Genomic DNA, 22,129 nt, shown 5'->3' on the forward strand with positions numbered 1-22,129 from the left:
CTTCCTTATTGGAAAAGACAAACATTCTTCCACCTCCTCTCCATCTTTAAGGAGCCACCAGGATTAAGGGGAAGAAGTTGACAATAACCAGAGAACACCCTTTGTTTGAAAATAATTTATGCATCATGTATGAATATATGAATATGTAACAGGCTACTGCTTTTAAGGGTTAATCCTTTGTTAGCATGTGTGCTTTCAGGGCTGAATTGCCCTAGGACTGGACTGTCCATATTTCTTTTTTTTTATTGTCCTTTATTGTCCTAACTCTGATTGTCCAAATTCTTATTACTCTACTTTTATTACCATTTTATTACCATTAAACTTTTAAAATTTTAAAACAAGTGATTGGCATTTTTCACATTTTGTGTTACATTATGAACATAATATTTTGTCTGTGGGAGCTGGAAAGTGAAGGCAGAAGGTTTGTCAGCTTTTCATTCAAAACTTCTTCCATTTCACCAAGATTTCCTGGTGCTTAGGGTCCCCATCAGTGCAATTCTGGCTTTACCAGCATCACTGTAAAAAGATTCATGTGAAGGTACAGATGGTAGTGGTTAATATATTGAGGGAAGGAATTGTATTGCATTTGATACAAGGAGAAGATGGAAATCACGAGGGGAAAAAAAAGCATTAGAGAAATACTTTCAGAAATTGCCTCTAAAGAAGTGCTGTAAATGTGGAGGTTGCACCTTGCAGCCTTCAGTTTCCATTTAGACACTCAACATAGATACCATATGCACCTGAAAGTGATCATCAGAGTTCAGCCTGTGGGAAGAGAAATCCATGCCAGGCAATTCATTAATCTGTATTGGTCTGAAAATTTGGAAGCGAAAAGAATAAATCAAGGGCACATCTGGAATTCTCTCTTAACATGGCTTTAAATTGTCTTGAAGAACAAGGCCTACTGAAGAAGAAAGCAATAAAGGTGTAATTGTGTCATAACATCATCTATTTTGAAACCTCTTTAACCTCTCTGCTATTATTAATTACAATCATATATAAATGTTAAATACCTAACACAAGCAAATATAACAAAAGCCAGAGACAATTCTCATTCAAGCAGGGTATTCTCAAACACTTTGCTCACGTATAAGAAAGGTTGGAGCAGGTTCTATCAGGCGTCTTTAAAGCTGTCTACATTTCACTTCTCGTCATTCTTCAGCAGTCTGAAAATGTGGCATTATGTCTGCAGAAGCCAGCTGAGCATTTACAGCATCTATAACTCGCAGAGGAGCTTACAGAAGACAGAGACTACATATGCAAACAGTAATTTTAAATCATCAGGTTTCCAAACAATTTGGTTTGTTATACATTTATGCTATTTCCCTTTCTAAGTTAGTATGATTTAGGGAATTCTTTTGTAATAGCCTCTATCCTGCATATTTTTTGCAGCCATGGTTACCAGGGGAAATGTAGTTTCTTTACTGGTTTGGGATTTTTTTTTTGTTATTTTGCTCCTAACAGCAATGAGATTTTCTGCATTTGTGCTATATAGAAAAAAAAAATCAACAAAAAACTCAAAACCACACTCTCGTGAGCCTCTCATCCAGCACAGTTCTCCTTCCCTTGAGACACTCACAATGCTGGGCTTTATTTATACTGGAAAAATGTGTCCTTTTACAAAATACATGCCCTCCACACAGCCAGAGACAAAGGCCCCAAGGAGAATCATCCCCTTTTTTTTGAGGTTTGGCACCCTGGGCTCATAGGCAGACTAGAAAGAGCCCAGCTGAGGGCTGCCCCTCTCCCCTCCAGTGACTTTGGCATCAGGGCTGTGGGGAGGCTCCAGTGAGGGCTCTCTTCCCCCTCACAAGGCATTTCAGATGAGGCTCTGGTCCTTGGCTCTGCTGGAGCTACAGCCATGTGACAGCCTTGCCTCTATCCCTTTGGCCTGGGCCTGCTGACCAGCTTCCTGGCCAGACCTCAGGTCTGCCTCACTGTAGGGGCCTTGCCTGCTGCTGATGGGACTGTGTTTGTCCCTGACTGCCATCACCAGACCTCAGTCACTAACTTATGTTGACCTCAGACCTATCCCATTGCTATTGACTTGTCCACCAATCTGGACTCCGCTGATTCCATATCCAGGCCCATCCTGCTTGTCTTGCTCAGATCCTGTGGGATGGAGCCCTGCTAGTGATGTCCTTGCTCTGCCTCTTTCTCCCTTCTCTGTGTTGTGGCACTCAGATCTCTGTCCCTTAGGGAGCATCTTACCCTTGCTGGCTCCCAAGGCCAGGGTACTGTGGCATACACAAGAAAAGATCACTTCCACTGATTCAGACCCATGGTGTATCTGGATGAGAATACTGTCTCTTAGAGGGATTGGTTATTTCTTCCAAAGTGCATGCTGCCCTTCAAGAGCAAGATCCAGGTGTAATGAAAAGGGAAAATGGGCTACTCATCTTTATCAAAGGGTCTGGGTGAAGTGTTATAAGTCAGCCAATCTCCATTTATTATCTGGAAAAGTAATGAAACGAGCTGTTTGGCAATCAGTGTGCAAGCAACTAAATAACCTGCCTTACCTCCTCCTGTTGCCTGAAGTCTCCTTTCTGGGAGAAGATGAGTTTCCTGATGTCCTCCCTCCAGCACATGCTAGAGGGCTGCTGGCCCTGGCAGAGGGACCTGTGCATCTGCAGACAGCAGTGGGTGAGAAAGGAGCTGTAGGGTTCAGGAGCTTTGCACTCTACAGGGTAGGGAGGGGTAGCCACAAATCTCCCAGCGCCACCACTGTTTGAAGTCCCCCAGGACAGGTCATGCCATGTCCTGTTAAGAGGCAAGATAGAGTCATAAATTCTCCTTGTCTTCAGAACATGATATTCCAGGCTGAAAGGCAAAATCTTTGTGTTGGGTTCTCCATCTTCCAGCAGACCGCAAGTGGTTTCTTTTACCCTTAATGATTCTTCTTGGGACTCTGACAAAAGGCAGGGTGACTTGAACCCTGCTTCAAGATGAACAGAACTGACTGACAATTGTTTCTTTTTTTCTCTTGGCAGAAATCACACAAGGGCCCGGAGATCAAAATGACAGCACAAGGCTTGCTGGCTCGTTTTGCTGAGCTTTGCAACTCTTCCTCCAAAGACAACAAGTGACCCTCCAGGAAATCTCTTAGCCTTGAAAACAAAATCCACAACTTGTGTAAAGCTTCTGCGGCTAGAGTCGCTGCAGTTGGAGACTGCAGGCTGACTTTATAAAACTGTGGCTCCTGAAAGTTTATCCCCAGCCTGAAAAACCCTTCTGATTGCTTTGTAAGTAACACTCCATTTTCTTTGACTTTAAAGTGCATCCCTATACCATGGGATGTGATATGTTTCCTAGGTGTGTTTTCAACCGTCATAGGAGGCTTAAGCCATGAGAGAGAGATCCCTTGCCTTTTCACAGCCCAACAGTATCACTCTCATCTTGCTGAAAAGGTTAAGAGCATCACAGTATGGTTTGTAGCCAGTTCCATGGATTACACAAAGAAAAGATGCAACAAGCCATTTTCAGATTAATGAAATTACATTTGCTGCTGCCTTTCACACCTTTAGGCTGAACTAAAGGACGAGAGCATTTATCTCAAAGTTATGAGAAGCCAAAAATAAAGGTTATTGAGCGCCCCATACAGGATTTCAGCCGCGACCTGCAGCTCCAGCAAGCCAGCAGAATAGGGAGCGAGGACGCCCCTAACGCGGTGGGCAGGGAGTGCTGAAGCCCTGCAGATGCTGATTCCCACGAGCCTGACGATGCCAGCGTGTCCCTGCGCTCACGACACAGCTCCCCAAGTGGAAAAGCTCCCTGACAATCGCCTGCTAAGCCGGGCTCAGAATTTGGGGCCGGTCACAGAGAGTAGACCCTCCTCCCCTGGGCTGGCCAGCCAGCCCGCCGGCCGGCCTCCCTTCCCCTCCCCTCCCCGCCCCGCCGGCCGGCGGAGGGTCCTTCCCCGGGGGAAAGTTGCTCGACGTCCCCCGGACGAGGGGCGGGGGTGTGCGGCGCTGCCCCCGCCGCCTCTCGCCCGTGTCGCCGAGCTATTTATTTAAATCGCAGATAAAGCGCCTCGCCGCCCGCCCTGCCGGGGACACGCAGTCCGGGCGCCCGGCGGGTGGGCAGGAAGGAGCCCATGGCCGGGAGGGCAGCCCCGGCCCCCGGGGCTCTGCTCTGCGCCCTGCTCTGCGCGGCAGCGGCGGCAGCGGGGGGCGGCCCCGGGGACAACCCCGCTCCCGGCGCCTTCGGCCACGTCTACCGGGGCGCCGTGAACATCAGCTCGGAGCGGGTCTACGCCTTCGCCTACCGCAGCGAGCCCGGGCAGGTAGGAGCGACCTCCGGAGCGCCAGGGTCCCCGCGGCGGGGCGAGCCCGTGTCCCCTCACTCTCTCGGGTGGGGGGCTGTGTGCCGGGGAGGTACCGGCGCCGCTGCGGCTCCGTCGCTGTGCGGGATCGGGCCGGGCTCTCCCTCCGTCCTGCCCGCATCCTCCCGCCGCCGCGGTGGTCGGGAGCCGCAGTGCACCTGCAGGCTCCTTTCCACCTTCCCCGGCGCGGACGGGGCTGCCCGGGGCTGCCGGCTGGGAGGGTGCCGGTGTCCCAGAGGCTGCGGGGTGGGCAGGTGGATTAGTGCCCCCCACCGCCAAGGGGGGTTTGATATCCAGCAGTTCTAGCAGCATAATGCGTTTAAAGTCTAGAAGAGAGTTTTGAAGATAACAGTACTACAATAAAAATAATTTTAAAAAACCCCACAAAACCCACAAAGAAACCAAACTACACAAAAAAAAAAAAAAAAAAAAAAAGGGGTGTGTATGCATGTGCACTTAATAAGCCTTCTTAAGTGCCGTTTTCCCCACTGTATATTTCCTTAGGATCAGGTAGCTTGCGAGGTGAGGCGCCCTGTGCACGTGAGGTGTGTGTCGTGAGGAGGCTGCAGGGCAGGGTGGCCAGGACCATCCATGGCTATTTGATGGTGAAAAGAAACCTGTCCTCTATGTGTACCCAGTTATTTGGGTTCCCCCCTCCCCACTTTTTGTGTCGTGTTTATCACAAGTAGCTAAGTGGTACCTTGGAAACTCTGCCCCCCCCCCCCCGATGTTTGGATTGGGTGTTAATTGCTGAGTAGGATGATCTGATATACCAAAAGATGGTGAACTAGGTATATGACTCTTCCCTCCTGACCTCAATTGCACAGCACAATAGAAAATGGAAACCATAGCTTTTTCCTACACTGTATACTATGTAATAAAATGCACCTGGTATTTATGAGCCAGTGGCTGGGTGTCTGGGCTATGATGCATCTGAGCCCAGCCTCACTTAACTGTTGGGTGTCACCAATGATCTCAGGAGGTCAAAAGAACACTTTGGGCTTGAGCCTCCTTTTGGAAGCTGGTCGAGGTGTAAGTTAGGTTTCTTCAGGTGTTACAAGTATTGGGTATTAGGATGAGGGCCTGTTGGCAGTCCAGATGTTGTCTGTGGCTTGTTAGTGGAGACAGCACGAATACTGACTTCAGTTAAAATTAGTCTGGTTCCTTCCATTTAATGTGCTCTTTGAAGCTGTGTGTGTTTTGCTGGACACCTTCTGAAAAAAAGCTTTCTCTCCTGGAGAGCTACAGTGAAAGTACAGTGGGAGGAGGCACATGGCTGCTCAGGGGCGTTTGCAGGTACCTAAATGCAACTTCTAGGCTACTTCTAGACACTAAGCTGTTCCTGTGGCTATGAACTACAGAGTGCTCAGTACAGACTACTGCCTTACTTAAGCAGGAGCTTTCATGCCCTAATCTCCATGGTCGTGTATACTGGAACATGAAGTCTCTGCAGAGATAGGGTCAAGGGTGTATATAAGAAGGCAAAATTCAGGTTTTAGATTTAAGGTTTTTTTCAATACAGAACAGACCAAGCACTGCCATGAATATGCTTAGAGGGCCATGCAACCAGCTCCTGCTAGGAAAAATGTTTGGAAGACAAAAACTCTTTATTTAAAGATGAACTTTCATAGGAAGTTTTCTGATGAAGAATCCCTAGAACAGGTTCTGATGATAGAGAAGGCTCTAGAGATACTTTATTATGGCCTTTCAGTATTAAAAAAGCTTATAAAATGATCAAGAAAAGCTTTCTACAGCGTAATGACAGGACAAGGGGCAACAGTTTTGAACTGAAAGAGTTTAGATTTGGGTAGGACATAAAGAAGAATTTTTTTGATGGTGAGGCACTGGAACAGATTGTCCAGAGAAGTTGTGGATACAGATCATTGGGAATTATGTTCGTAGTCTGGTTGGATGGGGCTTTGAGCAACCTGATCTAGTGAAGATATCTCCCTGCCCATGGCAGGATGTTTGCACTAGATGATCTCTGAAGATGATCTTCCAGTTCTGTGATTCCTCACTGAGCTCCGCAGGTGCCATTTCTGAGATGAACCAGTGGGAGCTGGGAAGAAGGTGACTGACCTAGTTGGGATGATGGCTGTGGCTTTGTGCAGCCCCTTTCCCAGCTGCAGCCCTTTTACCCATGAGAGGCAAACATGACTGGATCTCCTCTTGCTGGCATGGTCAAAGACTGAAGCTGCCTTGGTGTTCTTATGTCTCCCTGTTGTTGATAATTGCTCAAGATTTAGAAGCTTGGTAGTGGAAATCTTGGCTTTAATCACCAAGTTCTTGTGGGCAGGGTTTTCTTATGCAAAAGTTGGGAAGATGTGTAGGGACATGGCTGTCTTCTTGTTGTTGGGTCTTGTGAAGGAAAGCGAGTCCTGCAAAATCTCGGTGTATTAGTCGTTGCCTTTTGCTGGTCTTAAGCCTTGAACTCCTAGTGAGGGAATACTAGCCAGTGTTTGCCAGTTGCCTGCCACTTTTGAGCTTTCTGCTCTTCCTGGTCTTTCTGGTCTCTTCCTGTCTTCGTACTGATGGCAGTTCAGCCAGAAGCCTCTGATAACTCAAGGCAGATAATGGGCAATTAGCCTTAGTTACAGAAAAAATAATTGAATAAAAAGAGCATTCCCCATATGGAAGGGCTGCAGTGGGTGAGTTTAATTGCTTTCCCCTCTGAAACAAAGTCAGGTCTGGAGTGATCTGGCTCTGAAAACAGGAATTTGTTTTCATGATGCTGTAAATTCTGCTGTTTTCCCCTCTGCTGCTCTCTCTCATGAGGCCAGGCCTATAAAAAAAGGGAAAACTTGGGAATGTGAGGGCTGGCTTGTGATCCATCAATCCTCTGTAAATTTTCTGGTTACTGATGTGCTATGGCTGCACAGGCACGTATGAAAATGCCGCTGAATAGAGCAGTGCTTGGATGTTGGATGAAAGAAAGGAGGGAACAAGACCTTTTGTCCTGTTTGGTGCTTTAGAGACTTGCTGCTTTCTGAAAAGTGTTGTGCTTGCCTGATCTCAGAGGATGTTCTTCATCCACCTCATCATCCTTACTCCTTGGGATATGGAAATGCATGCAAGACAGGAGGGAAAAAAATGAGTGCCATGAGAGTATTCGCAAGCAGATAGGTACAAGGTGAAGAAACCACAACTCAAGGCTCTGCAGCCTGAGTCTCACATGCTTTGAGACATGTGGCTTCCTTTCTGTGCAACTTGTGAGTAAAATGAAAACGATGATACGTGATATGTGAACCAAATCACCTAGCTGAAACTTCTGTGTGTAAAACCTCTCTGTCTGTGGAGCGGGGAAAGCCTTCCTATGTGCTATGCAGAAACACTTGTCTTAAGGCAGGAGAGCTGACAGTCTTTTATGTACTAGGATTTAGGTCTTAATTGCTGAGGAGGAAATGTGAAAGTAAAGCTGTGCTGAGGAGAAGCACAATCACCTCTGCTTAGTCTTACTGCTAAGACTAAGGGGGTAGTCTTACTGCTTTTTGAATTCCCTTTTTTTTTTTCCTTCTAGCTGCTCTTTGAAATTTCCCCCCTGTACAGCTGTTTGTTTAAATTTTAACTCTGAGTGTAAAAAAAAATAGTAATAAACCCAACTGTGTCACTTGTTGCTAAGCCCTCATGCTCTAACAGCAAAGGCAGATGTGCACTGTTAGAAGTCTGGTGAACAATTAGTTGAGCAAACAGGGTTATTTTATTTTAGGATTATTTACACTGGAGACATCCAGGATGGTGGTAAAACAAGCACACTCATTCCACATGTTCAACATGTCCCTGCCTGGGAGGGAGAAAGGAAGGAGACCTTTGCTGATTTGCTGGAGCTGCATGTGCAGTGTGTTCCTGCTCAGAAGACTGAAAAAGTGCTGTAGAATGTTTCTGCTGGATTCACCACTGACTGGAGAAGACTTTATGTGACAAGTAAGAGAACCTGCTTAGTTCTATGTTTGCAGTAATACCAGGGTTTTCAAAAAGAATAGTGTGTGTGTGAGTACTGATGGAATTCAAAGTGAATGAGACTTTCCACCACTGTAGGATCTGGCAGTTGCTAATGGTTAATTTGCTGAAAACACAAATTGCAATAATATTGTGCAGGTTTGCATGTCCTGTACCAAATTTTAAGTGGTCCAGGAGAATATAATGAGAAAGAAGACAGCAGATGTTCTTTTTCCTTATTGGCGCTCAGGTCAGCTGAATGTATGATTTGGGAAATACTTGGACTATATTTAGAAAAACAAGTATCTCTGAAGAGAATGAGTTTCCAACTTCCCGTTTGTAGGCAAAGCTGCTGCAATCCAGACATAGTTCTTGGACATTCATGCAGTACATTTTGGTTGCGATGAGCTCCGAAGCTGAGCAGTAGGCTGTGCCTATTTTAAGAGAAAGAGTGGGTGCTATTTCCCTCCTCCTCCCTTGCCAGGACTAGGAACAGAGCCCCAGTCCCAGTTCCCATATGGCCCAGCTTACCATAAATTGTGATTGACAGTTGATTGAGCTGTGGCTTCTCTGCTGAGAAGTTGTTCAGTGTGAGGATGTGTAGCCCTGGAGTGAGTGTCTTGTCTGTGAAGTCTATCTGAGGAGTTACAGGTAAAAAATTACCTTCAATCTATGAGAGGCTGTGTGCTACCAGGCAGGGTTGCTACCATCATTACCCTTCGTTTTTTCAGGGTTGCAGATAGGAAAAAGTTGACTGTCCTAAAGGAAGAGGGGTTTCAACACTAGCAAGATCAGAAGTCTTCCAATTACATGCCTTAAATTTTGTGACCAAATGCCTTTTCCAGCCAAAGATCACAATGCATTTGTGTTCCTCTGACCTCTAGTGAATGAGTCTCGTTTCCGAGGTGTGCGCGGTAGTTGCACTTGCTTTCCTTTAGGCGAGAAACCAGAACCTGTATATTCCTCTGGAATTGTGTGATGAGTCACTTGCTTAGACTAAAGCCATCTGTCCTAGCTGCAGGAAAACTCCTTGATCTGCCACACAAGGCAACCTGGTTTAATAAGTGGCAGTGATCAAGTCTGTGTTTGCTCTTCTCTGCTGTTTGACGTGCTAGTGTAGGTCTCACTCCAGCAGTACCCGTGTCTATTATAACAACTCTAAGAGCAATTTTTTCACCTCTTGCTTCTGAGCTGGCTTTGGGTTTCACATGTAGGAACCTTCAGGCTAAACTACCTTGAAGTATTTCCATGGTGTCCTGCACACATTCTCCATAATGTTAGTCTTGGCTCCAGCCCAGCTTTCAGTCCACAGCTACACCATGCATGCAATAAAACTTTAGTCTACTGTTTGGAGAAGGCTGAGCCTGAGCTATAGTGAGGACAATAGGCTGAGTTCTGTCTTTCCTTAATGCTGAGTGGAAGCCCACCAGTTTAGCCACAAAGATGCAGGTAAAAATCAAAGAAATTGGGAAGATTACAAATGCTTGCATGAGAAGATCTCCTGATGTCGGTAGAGCTGCTGTTACTACAGGATCTCCAGGGCCTGAACACTCTAGCTCTTTGGTTGCTTGCTCTAGTCTGTTCACCACAGGACTCTGTAAGAGCTTCAGCACACCATGTCTGGAACCTAATAGTAAGTGCCTTATGTGACAGGAAAGTAGGCACAATGTCAAATCCAAAAAAAAAAATCAAAGCAAATTATAGTATATGATATCTGAAGCCAAGCAAAGTTCAACAGAATCCCTTTGGAGTAACTTTTGTGTATATAATTTATATTTCTTAAAGAAAACAGCCAACCCTAGGAGGTGACAGCGTAGGCAGTGTAGAGCACACAGCACTTGGAATGTGCTTGCTGCTTCTCAGTGGGTTCCCTTGAACACTTCTCACCCTGCTTAGGGTCACACAAAAAGCTTTTGCTTACAGGGGAAAACAAAAGTAAACTATGAGAGAAAGTGCCTGGGGATTTACTAAAAACTTAAACTTGGCTGTTGTTTTTTTTTCCATCAGAAAATACAATCCTGAAAACTCTGACAAAAGTGGGATATCTTAAGTGAAAGAACAGTGTGGGATGTGGCTTTGCTTTGGGTTGGGGATAGAAGCAACTGAGATCCCCTCAAACTTAAATTATTCTTTATCTTTCTAGGATTTTGCACTTTGTGGGTTTCCCTACCTAGGAGGCAAAAGGAGAGTACGTCTTGACAGAGGCTATCAGTTTGCAGGCTTTAGGGGAAAAAACTGAAAGCTGCTCTGATTTCTTGCAGGGTAGCTGGCAGACCTTCAGATGGTGACTGCGGTGCTGGCAAGAATTTTATTTTTATTTCAAATGTGTAAGCTAATGCTGTCAAGCTTGATAACTTGTCCTTGAACTAAAGCATCTCTTTTGAATTTGAATGTTGTTCTAAATCCTAGTAATTCTCTTCTTGTTGGGCTGTCATGTTTAAAATCAAAGCGGATCAGGTTTTGTTGTTCCCTTCCCAGCCCCAAGATGTTTAGATTAAAAAAGAAAACAAATTCTCAATAAGAGGAACTTCATCAAAATGCCTCTGCTCAGTTTGAACTCTTTCCAAGAACAGTGCAGCAATTTATTATACATTTGCATCGTAAGTAGAGGCTGAAATGTCCTCAGATAACTTGTGCAGAAGTTGTTGGTAGGGAGGTAAGCTTTTTCTGTATGGACCTCATCTGCTGTTTCAGGGGATATTTAAGGAATTGAAGTGCAGACTGTAAAAGGTATATTGCAAGGGTGTGCCATCTGCTCAGTTTGAAAATATAGTTTAGTACATTTGCATAAGCAAACATAATTTTGTGCTGTGTATACTTGGAAAACCACATAGGATTTCAGAAACAGCCTTCCTTACTTTTTACACTGATGTTTTTCTTTGAACATAGAAATAACTACTTCAGAGTAGTTTAAAATTAATGGAAAATGGTTTAAAAAAAAAGACATCATGCATTACGAGACATAATTCAATCCACATCCAAAGTGTTGAACTTCTTCACATACTGAAGTGAAGAACTTGGGAACCAAGAAAGAACCAGATATCTAAGTTCTGATAGCAATCCCTGGAGTTACTGCCAGGAGCTTGGAGTTACACGGTTATGATTTCGAAAGGTTATAAACTGTTTTGTTTCAAGGGTTGGCCTGGCCCAGAGTTCCAGCTGCTGTGGTTTAGGAAGATGCAATTATTGCAGAGTAGTTTGTTCCGTAAGTGACTGCTCAAAATAGGATGTTTTATTTTTAATGTCTTTCTGAAGTCTGAGGGTGTTCAGGAACAGGTACCTACTTCATCCAGCATAGCAACTCCCAGTTTCTCCTTCTGGCTGTCCAGGAGACTCCCTGGCGACATTGGTTAGAGGACAAAATTTCAATAATGGATAAAGATAAATATTATCATGTTTTATATTTGTCTTACTTCCATTTATACTTCACAAATACTGTTGCAAACAAGTGAACTCATGGGAAAGTCCATGGCAGACTGTAAGTCCACACAGCACATTTGTACAGAGTGAAACATTTAAATGAAAAATACTAATCCTGGAGCAGGATTATGTTAATGTGTCCAAGGCTGTGCTTGACATACCCAGAGTCTGTCTCTTCGTTTGTGCTCCTTCAGGTATTTAATACTCCTGGCAGAAATGCTGGAAGAAAACTCTGGGCCAAGATTATTTGACAGATTGCTTTTGGCAATTAAGACTTATTGACATTGGAGTGCAGAGACAGAGAAAGGCTGAAAGGGAATGATCCTGTGAGCTCCACTTGTTTTGTTGTCAGCCAGGAGTGGTGCTCTTATCTCATGAGACCTTTTTTAGAGGAAAGAGGTTCTCTAAAACCTGTCACTGTCTCAACTATTTTCCTTCCAGATGTCAGCTTCCCCTGTTGCCTCATCAGTGGGAAGATCAGCAGAGTTCAGTGCTGATGCTGCCTTGATTGCTATAGTCTATCTGGCTCAATCCTACTTCATTTAATTTCAGGATTTGTATAAAAATGAAGCACCTCTTTTTCGTGCAACAGCCGGCAGCAGCAGTTCAGTGCCTTTTGCACACATATCCTGTGCTGAGACCTTTCACTGTGAGCAGCAATCTGTGTTTGCCTGCCGGGTGTGTTCCCTGCCCGTGGGCTTGGCCCGGTGCCTTGGCAGGCCCACGACCAAGTGCTGTCGCAACGCGGGCTGGTAAGCCCAACAGGCTGGCAAGGAGCGGCTGGCGTGTGGGTGCGGCGGAGAGCGTGCCGGAGCCCTGGTGTGACTCAAAGGCTTTGCTTAGCAAGAGCTTTTGGAAAGGAATCCATGGTAAAGCCCTTGAAAACCTCTGCTTACAGCACAAACTGTTGCTGCAACCTCCTGCCTTGCCCTTAAATTTACATCCCCACAATCTTAAGATGATGTGTAATCTCTGTGGGAAATGCAGATTTAATAATCAGTCCAAGGATACCTTCATGTCAACAAGAGTCTGGTTTATTTTGCTTAATGTTTGCAGCCATGTTGGTTCTGTTCAGCTGTGTGAATTTGGAGCCGGCTCCTTTTGCCTGTTCCCATCTAGAGAATGGAATTCAGTTGTACTTTTTTTCCTTTCTTTCCTTCCCTCCCCCTATCTCCGTGGTGGTGGTGGAACTGAAGTACAAATATTTGTCTTTCCTGGTCTAACACGTTTTTGTGCAGAGCTGAGAGCTCTCTCTTTATTCAGCTGTCTTATTGCTCTGTCCACCTTGAAACACAGGAGAAACTTCAAGGTCAGTCGTCTGAGAAACAAAACTATCATGAGCATGACTGGTGAATCGCCCCTGCACACGGCAAAGCCTTGGCACTGGGAAGGAATGTGAGGAGCAGAAGTCTCTGAAGCAGTCCTAACCCTGCCTCAGCCCTACAGCACAAAAGGCAGCAGTATGGTTATTGCTGACAAGTATTTGTGCAGGGCCTGCATTGTCCAAGGGAGCATTTGGTACACAGGTTTGTTTCCCAACATGAGGGTTTCAGCTTGGAGGGTGCAGATGAAGTCTAGCACTATATTATAATACCAATAGAGACAGCCTCCTATTGTGAGTGTGCAAGGAAGGGGAAGGTGCAACTAGTTTTCTGTGGGGCTGGCAATGATCTGCTTCAAAATGAAGTCCCTCAGCAGTGCTGGCAATGCAGGAGTGACAGCAGCCTGGTTGACCCTGTTTCTGTTCAGGCAAAACTTCCTCTTCATCTCACCAGTGCCAAGTGAGTGAGGATGGATGCAGAGGAGGCTCATAGTCTTTGTGATGATTATAATTTTAAATTAGTGCTTTTTCACTGGAGTTCTTTTTGTCTCTGAAGAAGTTTTGTGATAGAAGGGAGAGGTATGTGTGATGGGAGCAGTGCTTCTGTAGCAGGGAAGGGTTCTCGAGTTACAACTGCTTGTTTTTAAAATGAAATAACCTTTGGAAAGGTGTGGAGGGGGAAACATGTTTGAAGTAAATAAATCACTTTTTTTCTTCACCTTCTGCTTTTTTTCACTCTTCTAAAAATATTTTGCTGAAGGCAAATGCCAAATGACTTTCAAAGGGAAAGATGGGATTACTAACACTGGCTCAATAGTGAATTCATTAAATCTGTAGCATGAAAATGTGTTGTCTATATCAAGGCAAGAGAATCTAGGAGCAAAGCATGGATTACAAATTTAAGGTAGGTTAAATGGATGAAGGCCTAAAAAGTCATAAACATCCATTCATAAGTGTTACATTTTTATCACTGCCCCTTGAGATGCTCTGCTAGACAGTTCATCCTGCCAGGGAAAATGTCTTTCTCCAGGACACTAATTAGGGTTCCTTCTAATCTGTAGCACTAAATTGGAGAGTGAGGGACAACAGATGAAGAGAAGTCCTGGTTGCACTTAAATGGTAATTCTTTCTGCACTTTCCCAGGCTTCCTCATAATTGCACCTACATGTTGCTGGACTTACACCCAAGCTTATTTCCAAGTCATCAACCATTATTTGGGACTTTCTTGTGCAGGTTTGGCCGGAAGGCAAATCCCACCTGTTTTCTTGCAATGTTTAGCAGAAATAGCTGTTGTATAAGAAAGATGCCCATCAACCAAAGCTGTTGGGAGCTGCTGCTGTATCCCTGAGTTCCTGTGAGGGGAGAGTAGAGCTGCACTCCGGGATGGGGATCTGGCCCCTCCACTGGAAGCGCAGGATCTGCCCACTAGAGGCCCTGTGTTGCTGTAGTGATGGCAGCAGGGTAGATAGCTAGATGGACTGGAACCTCAGTTGCCATCTGTCCAGCTTCTTAATCACCCTGTTTGTTTCCTGGACTTTATAATAAAGATATTGATAGGGTCAAATTTAGTGTGATGCTCCAGATTGATCTGTGCAAATGTAGGAGGAGCAGAGGTATTCATTGCAAGGGAACTGTTGGTATATTGAGGTGAAATTTAAATTATATTAGGATCTTCTTAACAAGCTGCTCTGTAAGTGTTGTTTCTGACTTTAGATGTTCCTCTCTGTTTGAGGCACTCTGTTTAAATGTGGCCTGGCAAGCAGCTTTGCCTGTGTAGAATACAGAGAGAAAGGTGAGAGGGGGAAAGAAGTGTAGTGGGATCCCATCTGTGAGTCCATAGTTAGGCCATAACTGGTCCTGCCTTGATGCAGCTCGATGTTGCCCCAGATATTATCAGACCAAAAAGAGCTCAAGGCACCTGAATATGGACTTCTAGGAGAGCAGGGCAAAGATGCTATAACCAGCTGTTACAGAGAGCAAATACAGAATACTGAGCACAGTAAGGATGTAGAGAAGTCATTGTGGTAGTAACATGGCATATACCAGTTTTCTTGTGGGTAAGTGCTTAGATTTAAAAGAGTATTGAGTCTTGAGACTCTTACCTCCCTCTCCTGATATTCCTATTTCCTACACGTATTTACAAGATAATGGAATCAGCAACAAAGCTGAATAAAAGTTGTAGGTGGTGTATAATCATCAACTTAGTTTTGTGGGGAGAAGGAAATGAAATGAGGCATCTGGCTTCTGGATCACGGCAGAGGGAAGGGACTTTCTTCCACTTCTCAGGCTTTTCTCTGTCAGGGCATTAATCACCAATGCTTTTGTTTCCCTTCCCTTGCGCTTCTCTAGAATAGATGGGAAACTTTCTTTTCTTACTGAGGATGGTCAGTCATCATAACAGGTCTCTCAGAGAGGTTATGGAGTCTCCATCCATGGTCAGCTGGCTCTGGGTGATCCTGCTTGTGCCCAGTTCTAGTCTCTCCAGTATAAGGAAGGTATGGATTTACTGGAGTGAGTCCAGTGCAGAGCCACAAAGCCGATAAAGGAATACCTCTCCTATAAGGAGAGGGCTGGGAGTGAATAGTACTCATTTAATGTACACATACTCATGTACAATTAAGAAAACCTGACTATCTGCAATGTATGCATAACTCATGTCCTGGGTTATGGTCTGTATTTGTGAACTCCATGGAGAAGAGAATTTCCCAATTTCTGGCTTATATTTATGGATAGTTGAGGATGTATAAGCCAGCAGTGATATTTGCTGTGAGTTTGATGTGAGCTCTCCATCACATTGAGTTGATGTGCTGAGCCCTGGAGGGTTCACAGAGCCATGTCCAGCCTGAGGCAAGCGAGAATCACTTCACTTGTGGAGGTGGGCTTGCTTGAACTGTTTCATGGGCAAAAAGCTGCTGGACCCGTAGCTCAATTGTGTCCTTTCTGCAGTGATAGCTGTTTTCCCCATGGGTGGAGAATTGTTCCATGTCCTTGCAGGAGACTGGCTTGACCATTGTGTCTTCATGCTCCTTAGATTTGTTTTCTTGTTCAGTTCCAGTCGCTTCGTTCATATCCTCATTCGCTGTCAAAGCAAACACCAAGAAATAAGCAGGAGCTTCTTCAGCCCTAGTTACACCAATGTGTGCTGGCTTGGCTCCCTTGGGGCAGCTACTGGGACTAAGGAAGCCACTGAGTTATCTTCCAGTGCTGCCTGTGGTGACACCCTTCAGGTGTTCCTTGTGTGTTTTGCTTTGTGGTGCCATTTCTCTTAACTTTGTTTTAGCACCTTATGGTGAAATATACTTGGAAACAAAATTGCATATGTAGTTCTTGTGACTGGAAGGAAAAACTGGAAAGCAGGCCAAAAGAGCTTTGCAAAGGTTTAGAAGCCAGAAGGCAATGGGAAAAGATTCTAATGTCTGCCCTTCTATTTCAAGGGGGTTTAATTAAATTATTTGGGTTTTTCTTTGTTGAAGACCTAATATTGTAGGAATTGATGGCTGTCGCCTCTGTATTATGGCGATGTTAGGAAAACTGATAATGATTATGGCTTTCAGGAAGGTGTTTTGTTCTACTAGATTTCAACTCCCATGTGAGCCTAGAATCACCGAACAAGAATAAATAGGAAATTTTCTTTGACTTGGAATTGCAGAGGTAAGTAATTTCTCTGAAACTGGTGTCCCCAGGTTAAGAATAAGCTGCCGTCTCTGATAACTCTCCTTCTTCTAGCTTCCTAATTCTGTATATTCTTTGCAGAACATGCTACCTCCTTGTACCTTTACTCTTCTTGGAGGGTATAAAATCAGAATATCTGTGAGAAGTCTTTTACTGATCTAATGAGAGTCCATTATAATCTTTCAGGATGTGGCAGGTTTAAAATGTGTATATATTATGTACTTAATATGTTTCATTATTTCAGGGCCTCTAGTTGAGATGGACTGTTTCTTATCATATGATGAGTTATGCACTCTTGTATTTTGTATTCTTCATTGGTGGCTACAGTTCTGGCAAGGGAGCTGAAGGGATGCTGTTTTCAAATGGAAATGGTGACATTTCCATGTAGTACAGACAAACTTCTTGCTTCTCAAATAGTGAACTAAGGATATTTTACACCACAGCTTTCCTACCTCTGCAACCATGTGGTGGCCAATGATAATATAAGGAGAAATTTCAATTGCTGGTGCAGTGGGATGCATTAAAACCCTTTCTCACAAGCAGCCTTTCTTGTCTACTTGAGGGCAGTCAGCAGTGTATTCCTGTTTTGTTAGGTGGGATTATGGTCATATTGGAATTGTTTACATGAGAGTCAGCTGCTAATCTGCTTTTTCATCCTTGGCTATTGATGTCATCTTTGTGACTTTCCCAGTACTGTTGATTGAGTTGGGCACATAAGAGTCCCAGCAAGAAAATTCTTAGTTGTAGCTAAGATTGAGTCTTTGTCTTGTGTGTCTGCGTCTGTTTGCTTAATTTTTGTAAGGTAAGTTATGTGGGTTGCTCCCAACAGAAGCTACTGAACTCTCTTATGTATTCTGCATTTGTCCACTGTATCTTGTTGGACAGTCACCTCTGACCTGGGGACAGGGCTGTGATTCTGGACTGCAGCATCAGCAGAGAGGCACTTCTGTAAATGATTTATGGATCTGAATAATTAGTCTAGTGATAAACACTGCTGAGCTCCCTGTGCATATTTTCACCACCTAAGTCAGATGGAGGAATGGGGAAAGGCTTCTCCCACCTAGATTTGGAGCTGCCTTGTTCTCTACCTTCACCTTATGCTCTCTTTTCCCACAGGTGGCTGCAGTGCGGGTGTATGTGAACAGCAGCTCCGAAAACCTCCAGTACCCCGTCCTGTTTGTAGTCCGCCAGCAGAAGGGAGTGCTGTCGTGGCAGGTTCCACTGATTTTTCGAGGCCTGTAAGTACTGGAGGCTCTTCTTTGTGACACACTCCTCTACCAGCTCTATTCATTGGCAGCCTCCCTCACGTGCTACATCTTGTAACCTGTGTACGCTGGAGGGCTTGGTTGCTCCTTGCTCACTGCCAGCTGGGTGTAGGAAGACCAGGATTTGATAGTAACTCTCAGTTGGCAGCCTGCTCTTGGCTCTTAGCTTCTCAGATATGTGCACAGAGTACTGGGAGGCTTGTCTGCAGGGGATCTGCCTGTGGCACCAGTCACTGAATCTACCACACATCGTTGCTGCCATTCCACAGTTGCCTGCCATGTGTGCAGGTAGTTACTGGGCTCTGGTTTGGGACAGGGTTTGAACAGGGTCCTGAAAGAGCACTGTAGCTTCTGTGTAACGGTACACTTGGGGAAAAAAGAGCTTCTGTTTCTCACCTCAGGAACATCTAAGTTAAGTTTATTCTAGGGGGTGGTTGTTTTGGGGCAGCTTCTTTATGAAAGCAATGCTGCTTTGTATCTTCATTAACTCCAGAGCTCAGTGGGCTGCAAATAGAGAATTTTCAGGCACCTTAGACCATTTAAGATGTGAAGCTTCATCCTGTGACTGAATCCTGGTGCCAGCAGCAGATATCCTGCAGTGTTTTGCCTGATGCAGATGATGGATACAGTAGTGGCTGTCAGTGCTCTCTTTGCTCCACCAAATGGCAGATGTTAGAGATGCACAGCTGTCGTGGGCAATCCCAAGGGAAGTGAAATGTTGAGGATGACCAGTCTCTTGTGCAGATTGCAAGAGGCAGCAGAGGTGGAGGTTGAAAATAAAAGAGTGAATGCTCCTGGCCTTTCAGATGAGAATTTCGGTTATGCAAAGAGGGGGAAAATGGTGCCATTCTTAGTGCTGAAAAACTTTTTAACTGCATTCTTTCTTTCTTTCTCTCTCTCTCTCTTTCCCATCCAACTTTCTCTTCCCTCATTTCCCTGGCTGTTGTAGCTATCAGAGGACCTACAATTACCAAGAAGTGAGTCGGACCCTGTGTCCCTCTGAGCCAACACCTGAAACAAGACCCTCTGACCAGATTATATTTGTGGATGTCGCTTCCATGGCACCGTTCAATATTGCATATGAGCTCCTAGTCACCAGGCTGGAGAACTTCCAACTTGAGTAAGCTGGGATGTGAGAATACAAATGCAATTTCTTCATGTATCACTTGAACATCACTTGAGGGACTCAGTCCCTCTGCCTACTTTTCTCTTATCTTTCCTTCCCGGGGGGAAAAACAAAAATTGTTTAATCTGAGGGTACTTTGTGTGTATTCTAGCTCTGAAAGTTCTAGACCTCAACATTTTGGCATTTGTTTTCTAGGACCAACAAAGCCTTTAACTTCACTGCCAGCCCTTCCCAGCCCCAGGTAAGGAGGAGTCCTGTGTGGATTGCTTGTATGTCTTACCACATACAAGTGGTTGATGTGATCTTTGATCATTCTATATGTAATTCAGAGTTCTATACTAATACAGTACAGAATCTAGAAAATATGAAAGCTAAAACTTAAGGCATCAATATGTCTGTTAGTTCAGAAGGAGGCACATATGAGCAGCACCTCCGGCTGAACAGCTTTGCTTAGAGCCCTGCAGATACAAATCCTCTCTTGAATGAAAATGCTGTTGGCAGTAACTGTAGAGATATAGGAACTTGTAGAGCTAGGAGGGTGTGTGATTTACCCAGGCTTCTGGGACTCTGTTTTTCTTGTTGCTTTCACTGTTAATAACACCATTTAATTTTAGGTTTTGTATTACCAGGCATCCTAGCTAATCTTTTTTGCTGACAAATATCTTAATCTGGTTTGCAGATTCATGCAATGTTTTATACTATAGAAGCATAGGGAATGATGGTGACTCTTTATAAGTGCTCATTACTTAGGATTTTGTAATTTGTATATTGAGTGTTTAGGATATGAAATTAACTTCGTGACTGTGGTCTGATTTTTTTTGTCTCAATAATATGAGATTTATGACTTAATTAATAACCAAGCGTATGGAGTAGAAGACTGCTTCTTCATTGGTATAATGCTGAGGTGTTTGTAAATCAAGATATTAAGCAGTCTACAGTGGGAAGAAAAAAAAAAGGTTATTTAAAATATAGATGGGTGCTGTAGAAAGACATAACAACTGAAGGAGATGGCTGGAGCTGAGCTTGTGCCTGAGGGCAGAAGCAGAAATTGGATATGCTTGTATAGGTGAGAAGTGTTGGCCGGATGTGTTTTTAACACTTGCAGTGTGTGCAGCAGAGAACTGCTGGCCTGAATACCCTTGTGTTAATTGTGTACCTTGGTGCAAGCTTAGAGGAAATTATAGAAGAGTCCTCATGGACTAAAAGGTGGTCCTCATGCCCCTAAAACTTTCCAAGGGTCAAGTGATACGCGGAATAAATAGATAGACTCCATAACCTGGGGTAGTTATGAAGTGGGTATGTATGTCAGCGCCCGGCACAAGTGAGATAGCTCTCCAAAACTTGTGCCCCGAGCCTCAGTCTGACCCACACCTTTATTCCCAAAGATGTTCCATATGCCATACATTGCACAACTTTTTCATGCATATTCAACCCCTGGCCCCGCCTGTCCTCGCCTCTCATGCTAAGTAAGTCCACACCCTTCTGGGCACGCGTGGTTTGCTGTGGTGGTCGTAAGGGGGTCTCTCGGTGGTCCTGAGGCTGAAGATTGTGGTCTTCCTCATGATTGAACTTTTGAACTTTTCCTCTCTGCGCGTGCACTTTCGGTCCTTTGGTGCTTATCTGAGTACGTCTGTCAGTCTTGATAGGCTTGGAGACAGAGGAGCTTCTTTATCTGGGTTCTTTGCCTCCTCTGGTATTGTTCTTTATGCAAGAAGCTTCAGAAATTTGCATTTTCCTATGCCCTTTGTACCAGGCAGAGGTTTCTTAAGTAAAAGGTTAAAATTCAATACATAACTCTACAACCTAAATTATAAATGTTTAATTCATTTTGTTAACCTAACTCTACAAATCTCTGTTTCAAGGGGAAAAAGTGCCCCTGGAAAACCAAGGAGCTCAGTCTGCCCGTGTCCTTGCTTGGTGCAGACAAAACATGCTTTGCTAAGGAAACTGGCTCAGAAAGTTTGCACTTTGTAGGGACTTGTGGTTGGAGTCAGCACTCCTTCAGCAGGGACCCTGCTTGGGGAGGGGTGCTGGGAATAAATGCTTTAGTAGAAAAGGGCAACTTGGAAAAGGCTTGGGTGATTTCCTGCTTGTCCCCACCTTCCCACTTCAGGGTTGTAATTCCTGGGAATGGCATGGGAAACAGAAAGCAGCTGGAGTGTTTTAGTGCTTGCTCAGCACTAAAGTTTATGTGCCAGAGAGGGAGCTCTACAGTTGGGAAAGTCTCAGGTGATGGTTTTGGAGCAGGGGTGGCGGTAGCTTCCAGTGTAGCAGCAATGGCTGTCTGGTGACCATATGGAAGGGAGGAAGGTGGCTGGTGGCACTCCTCAGCCTTGTGTCCCTCCGAGGGGGTATGAGGTGCCCATCAGCCCCTCGTGGTAGCTGTGGCTTGGAGCCTGAGCTCTCAGGGTCTGGCCTCCAAGGGGGGCGATGAGAGCCCTTGCAACAAGCATCCTGATGGGGCAGGCACAGAAGCCCCACTTCTCCAGCAGCTGGCTGGGGTAGTGCGTCAAATTTTTACTGGACAAATATACAAATAATGATATTGCCTGGGACATATTTTGTCCAGATCCGAAAAAACAGCTTTTTCTAACCCCACAAACTGTCTTGTGGGCCTGTTCAATGAAGGAGATGCTGTTCCTTCCCCCACAGGAAAAGCAGGAATATTGCCAGATATTAGTGTCTCACAGATTTTTTTACAGTTAGAGCTGAAGTATTTTCAAAGCTCAAGTGCAAAGAGAAACCCCCATTATGCTTTGCCATCAAAGCAAAGGAACAATCTTAAATCCTACAACTAATATCAATAATTTATTTATGAAACTCTTGACAGAGTTTCAGCCATTTGACCTAATACTGTCTATGGTCTGTCTTTGAGGCAACCGATTTGAGAAAGCTCTGTGATGTTTTCCATATATAAAAGTACAGCCAGCAGTATGGAATCATCTGGAAATTGCTCATATCAATTTAAAATGGAATGGAGTGTAAAATGAAGTCACTTTAGCTTCATCAGGTGAAAAAAGCTTAAGAGAGCAGAAGCTATGCTGTATTTTGCATGTTGAAGATGCTTG

At 44.6% G+C, this 22,129-nt stretch overlaps 1 protein-coding gene across 3 annotated transcripts in view; it reads left to right on the forward strand.

Annotated features, from left to right (window-relative positions):
- Nucleotides 1-3,959: 3,959 nt before the first annotated feature.
- Nucleotides 3,960-22,129, forward strand: part of SIDT1 (SID1 transmembrane family member 1) — a 42,672-nt gene continuing 24,502 nt past the window's right edge. For all 3 annotated transcript variants that reach the window (XM_053931953.1, XM_053931958.1, XM_053931968.1), the window contains exons 1-4: nt 3,960-4,282; nt 17,787-17,908; nt 18,885-19,055; nt 19,257-19,302. In XM_053931953.1, the coding sequence (XP_053787928.1) occupies nt 4,094-4,282; nt 17,787-17,908; nt 18,885-19,055; nt 19,257-19,302 (528 nt within the window). In that variant the 5' untranslated portion in view covers nt 3,960-4,093. The remainder of the gene's footprint in view (nt 4,283-17,786; nt 17,909-18,884; nt 19,056-19,256; nt 19,303-22,129) is intronic.

Source organism: Vidua chalybeata, chromosome 2, assembly GCF_026979565.1.
Source record: "Vidua chalybeata isolate OUT-0048 chromosome 2, bVidCha1 merged haplotype, whole genome shotgun sequence".
Lineage (NCBI taxonomy): Eukaryota > Metazoa > Chordata > Aves > Passeriformes > Viduidae > Vidua > Vidua chalybeata.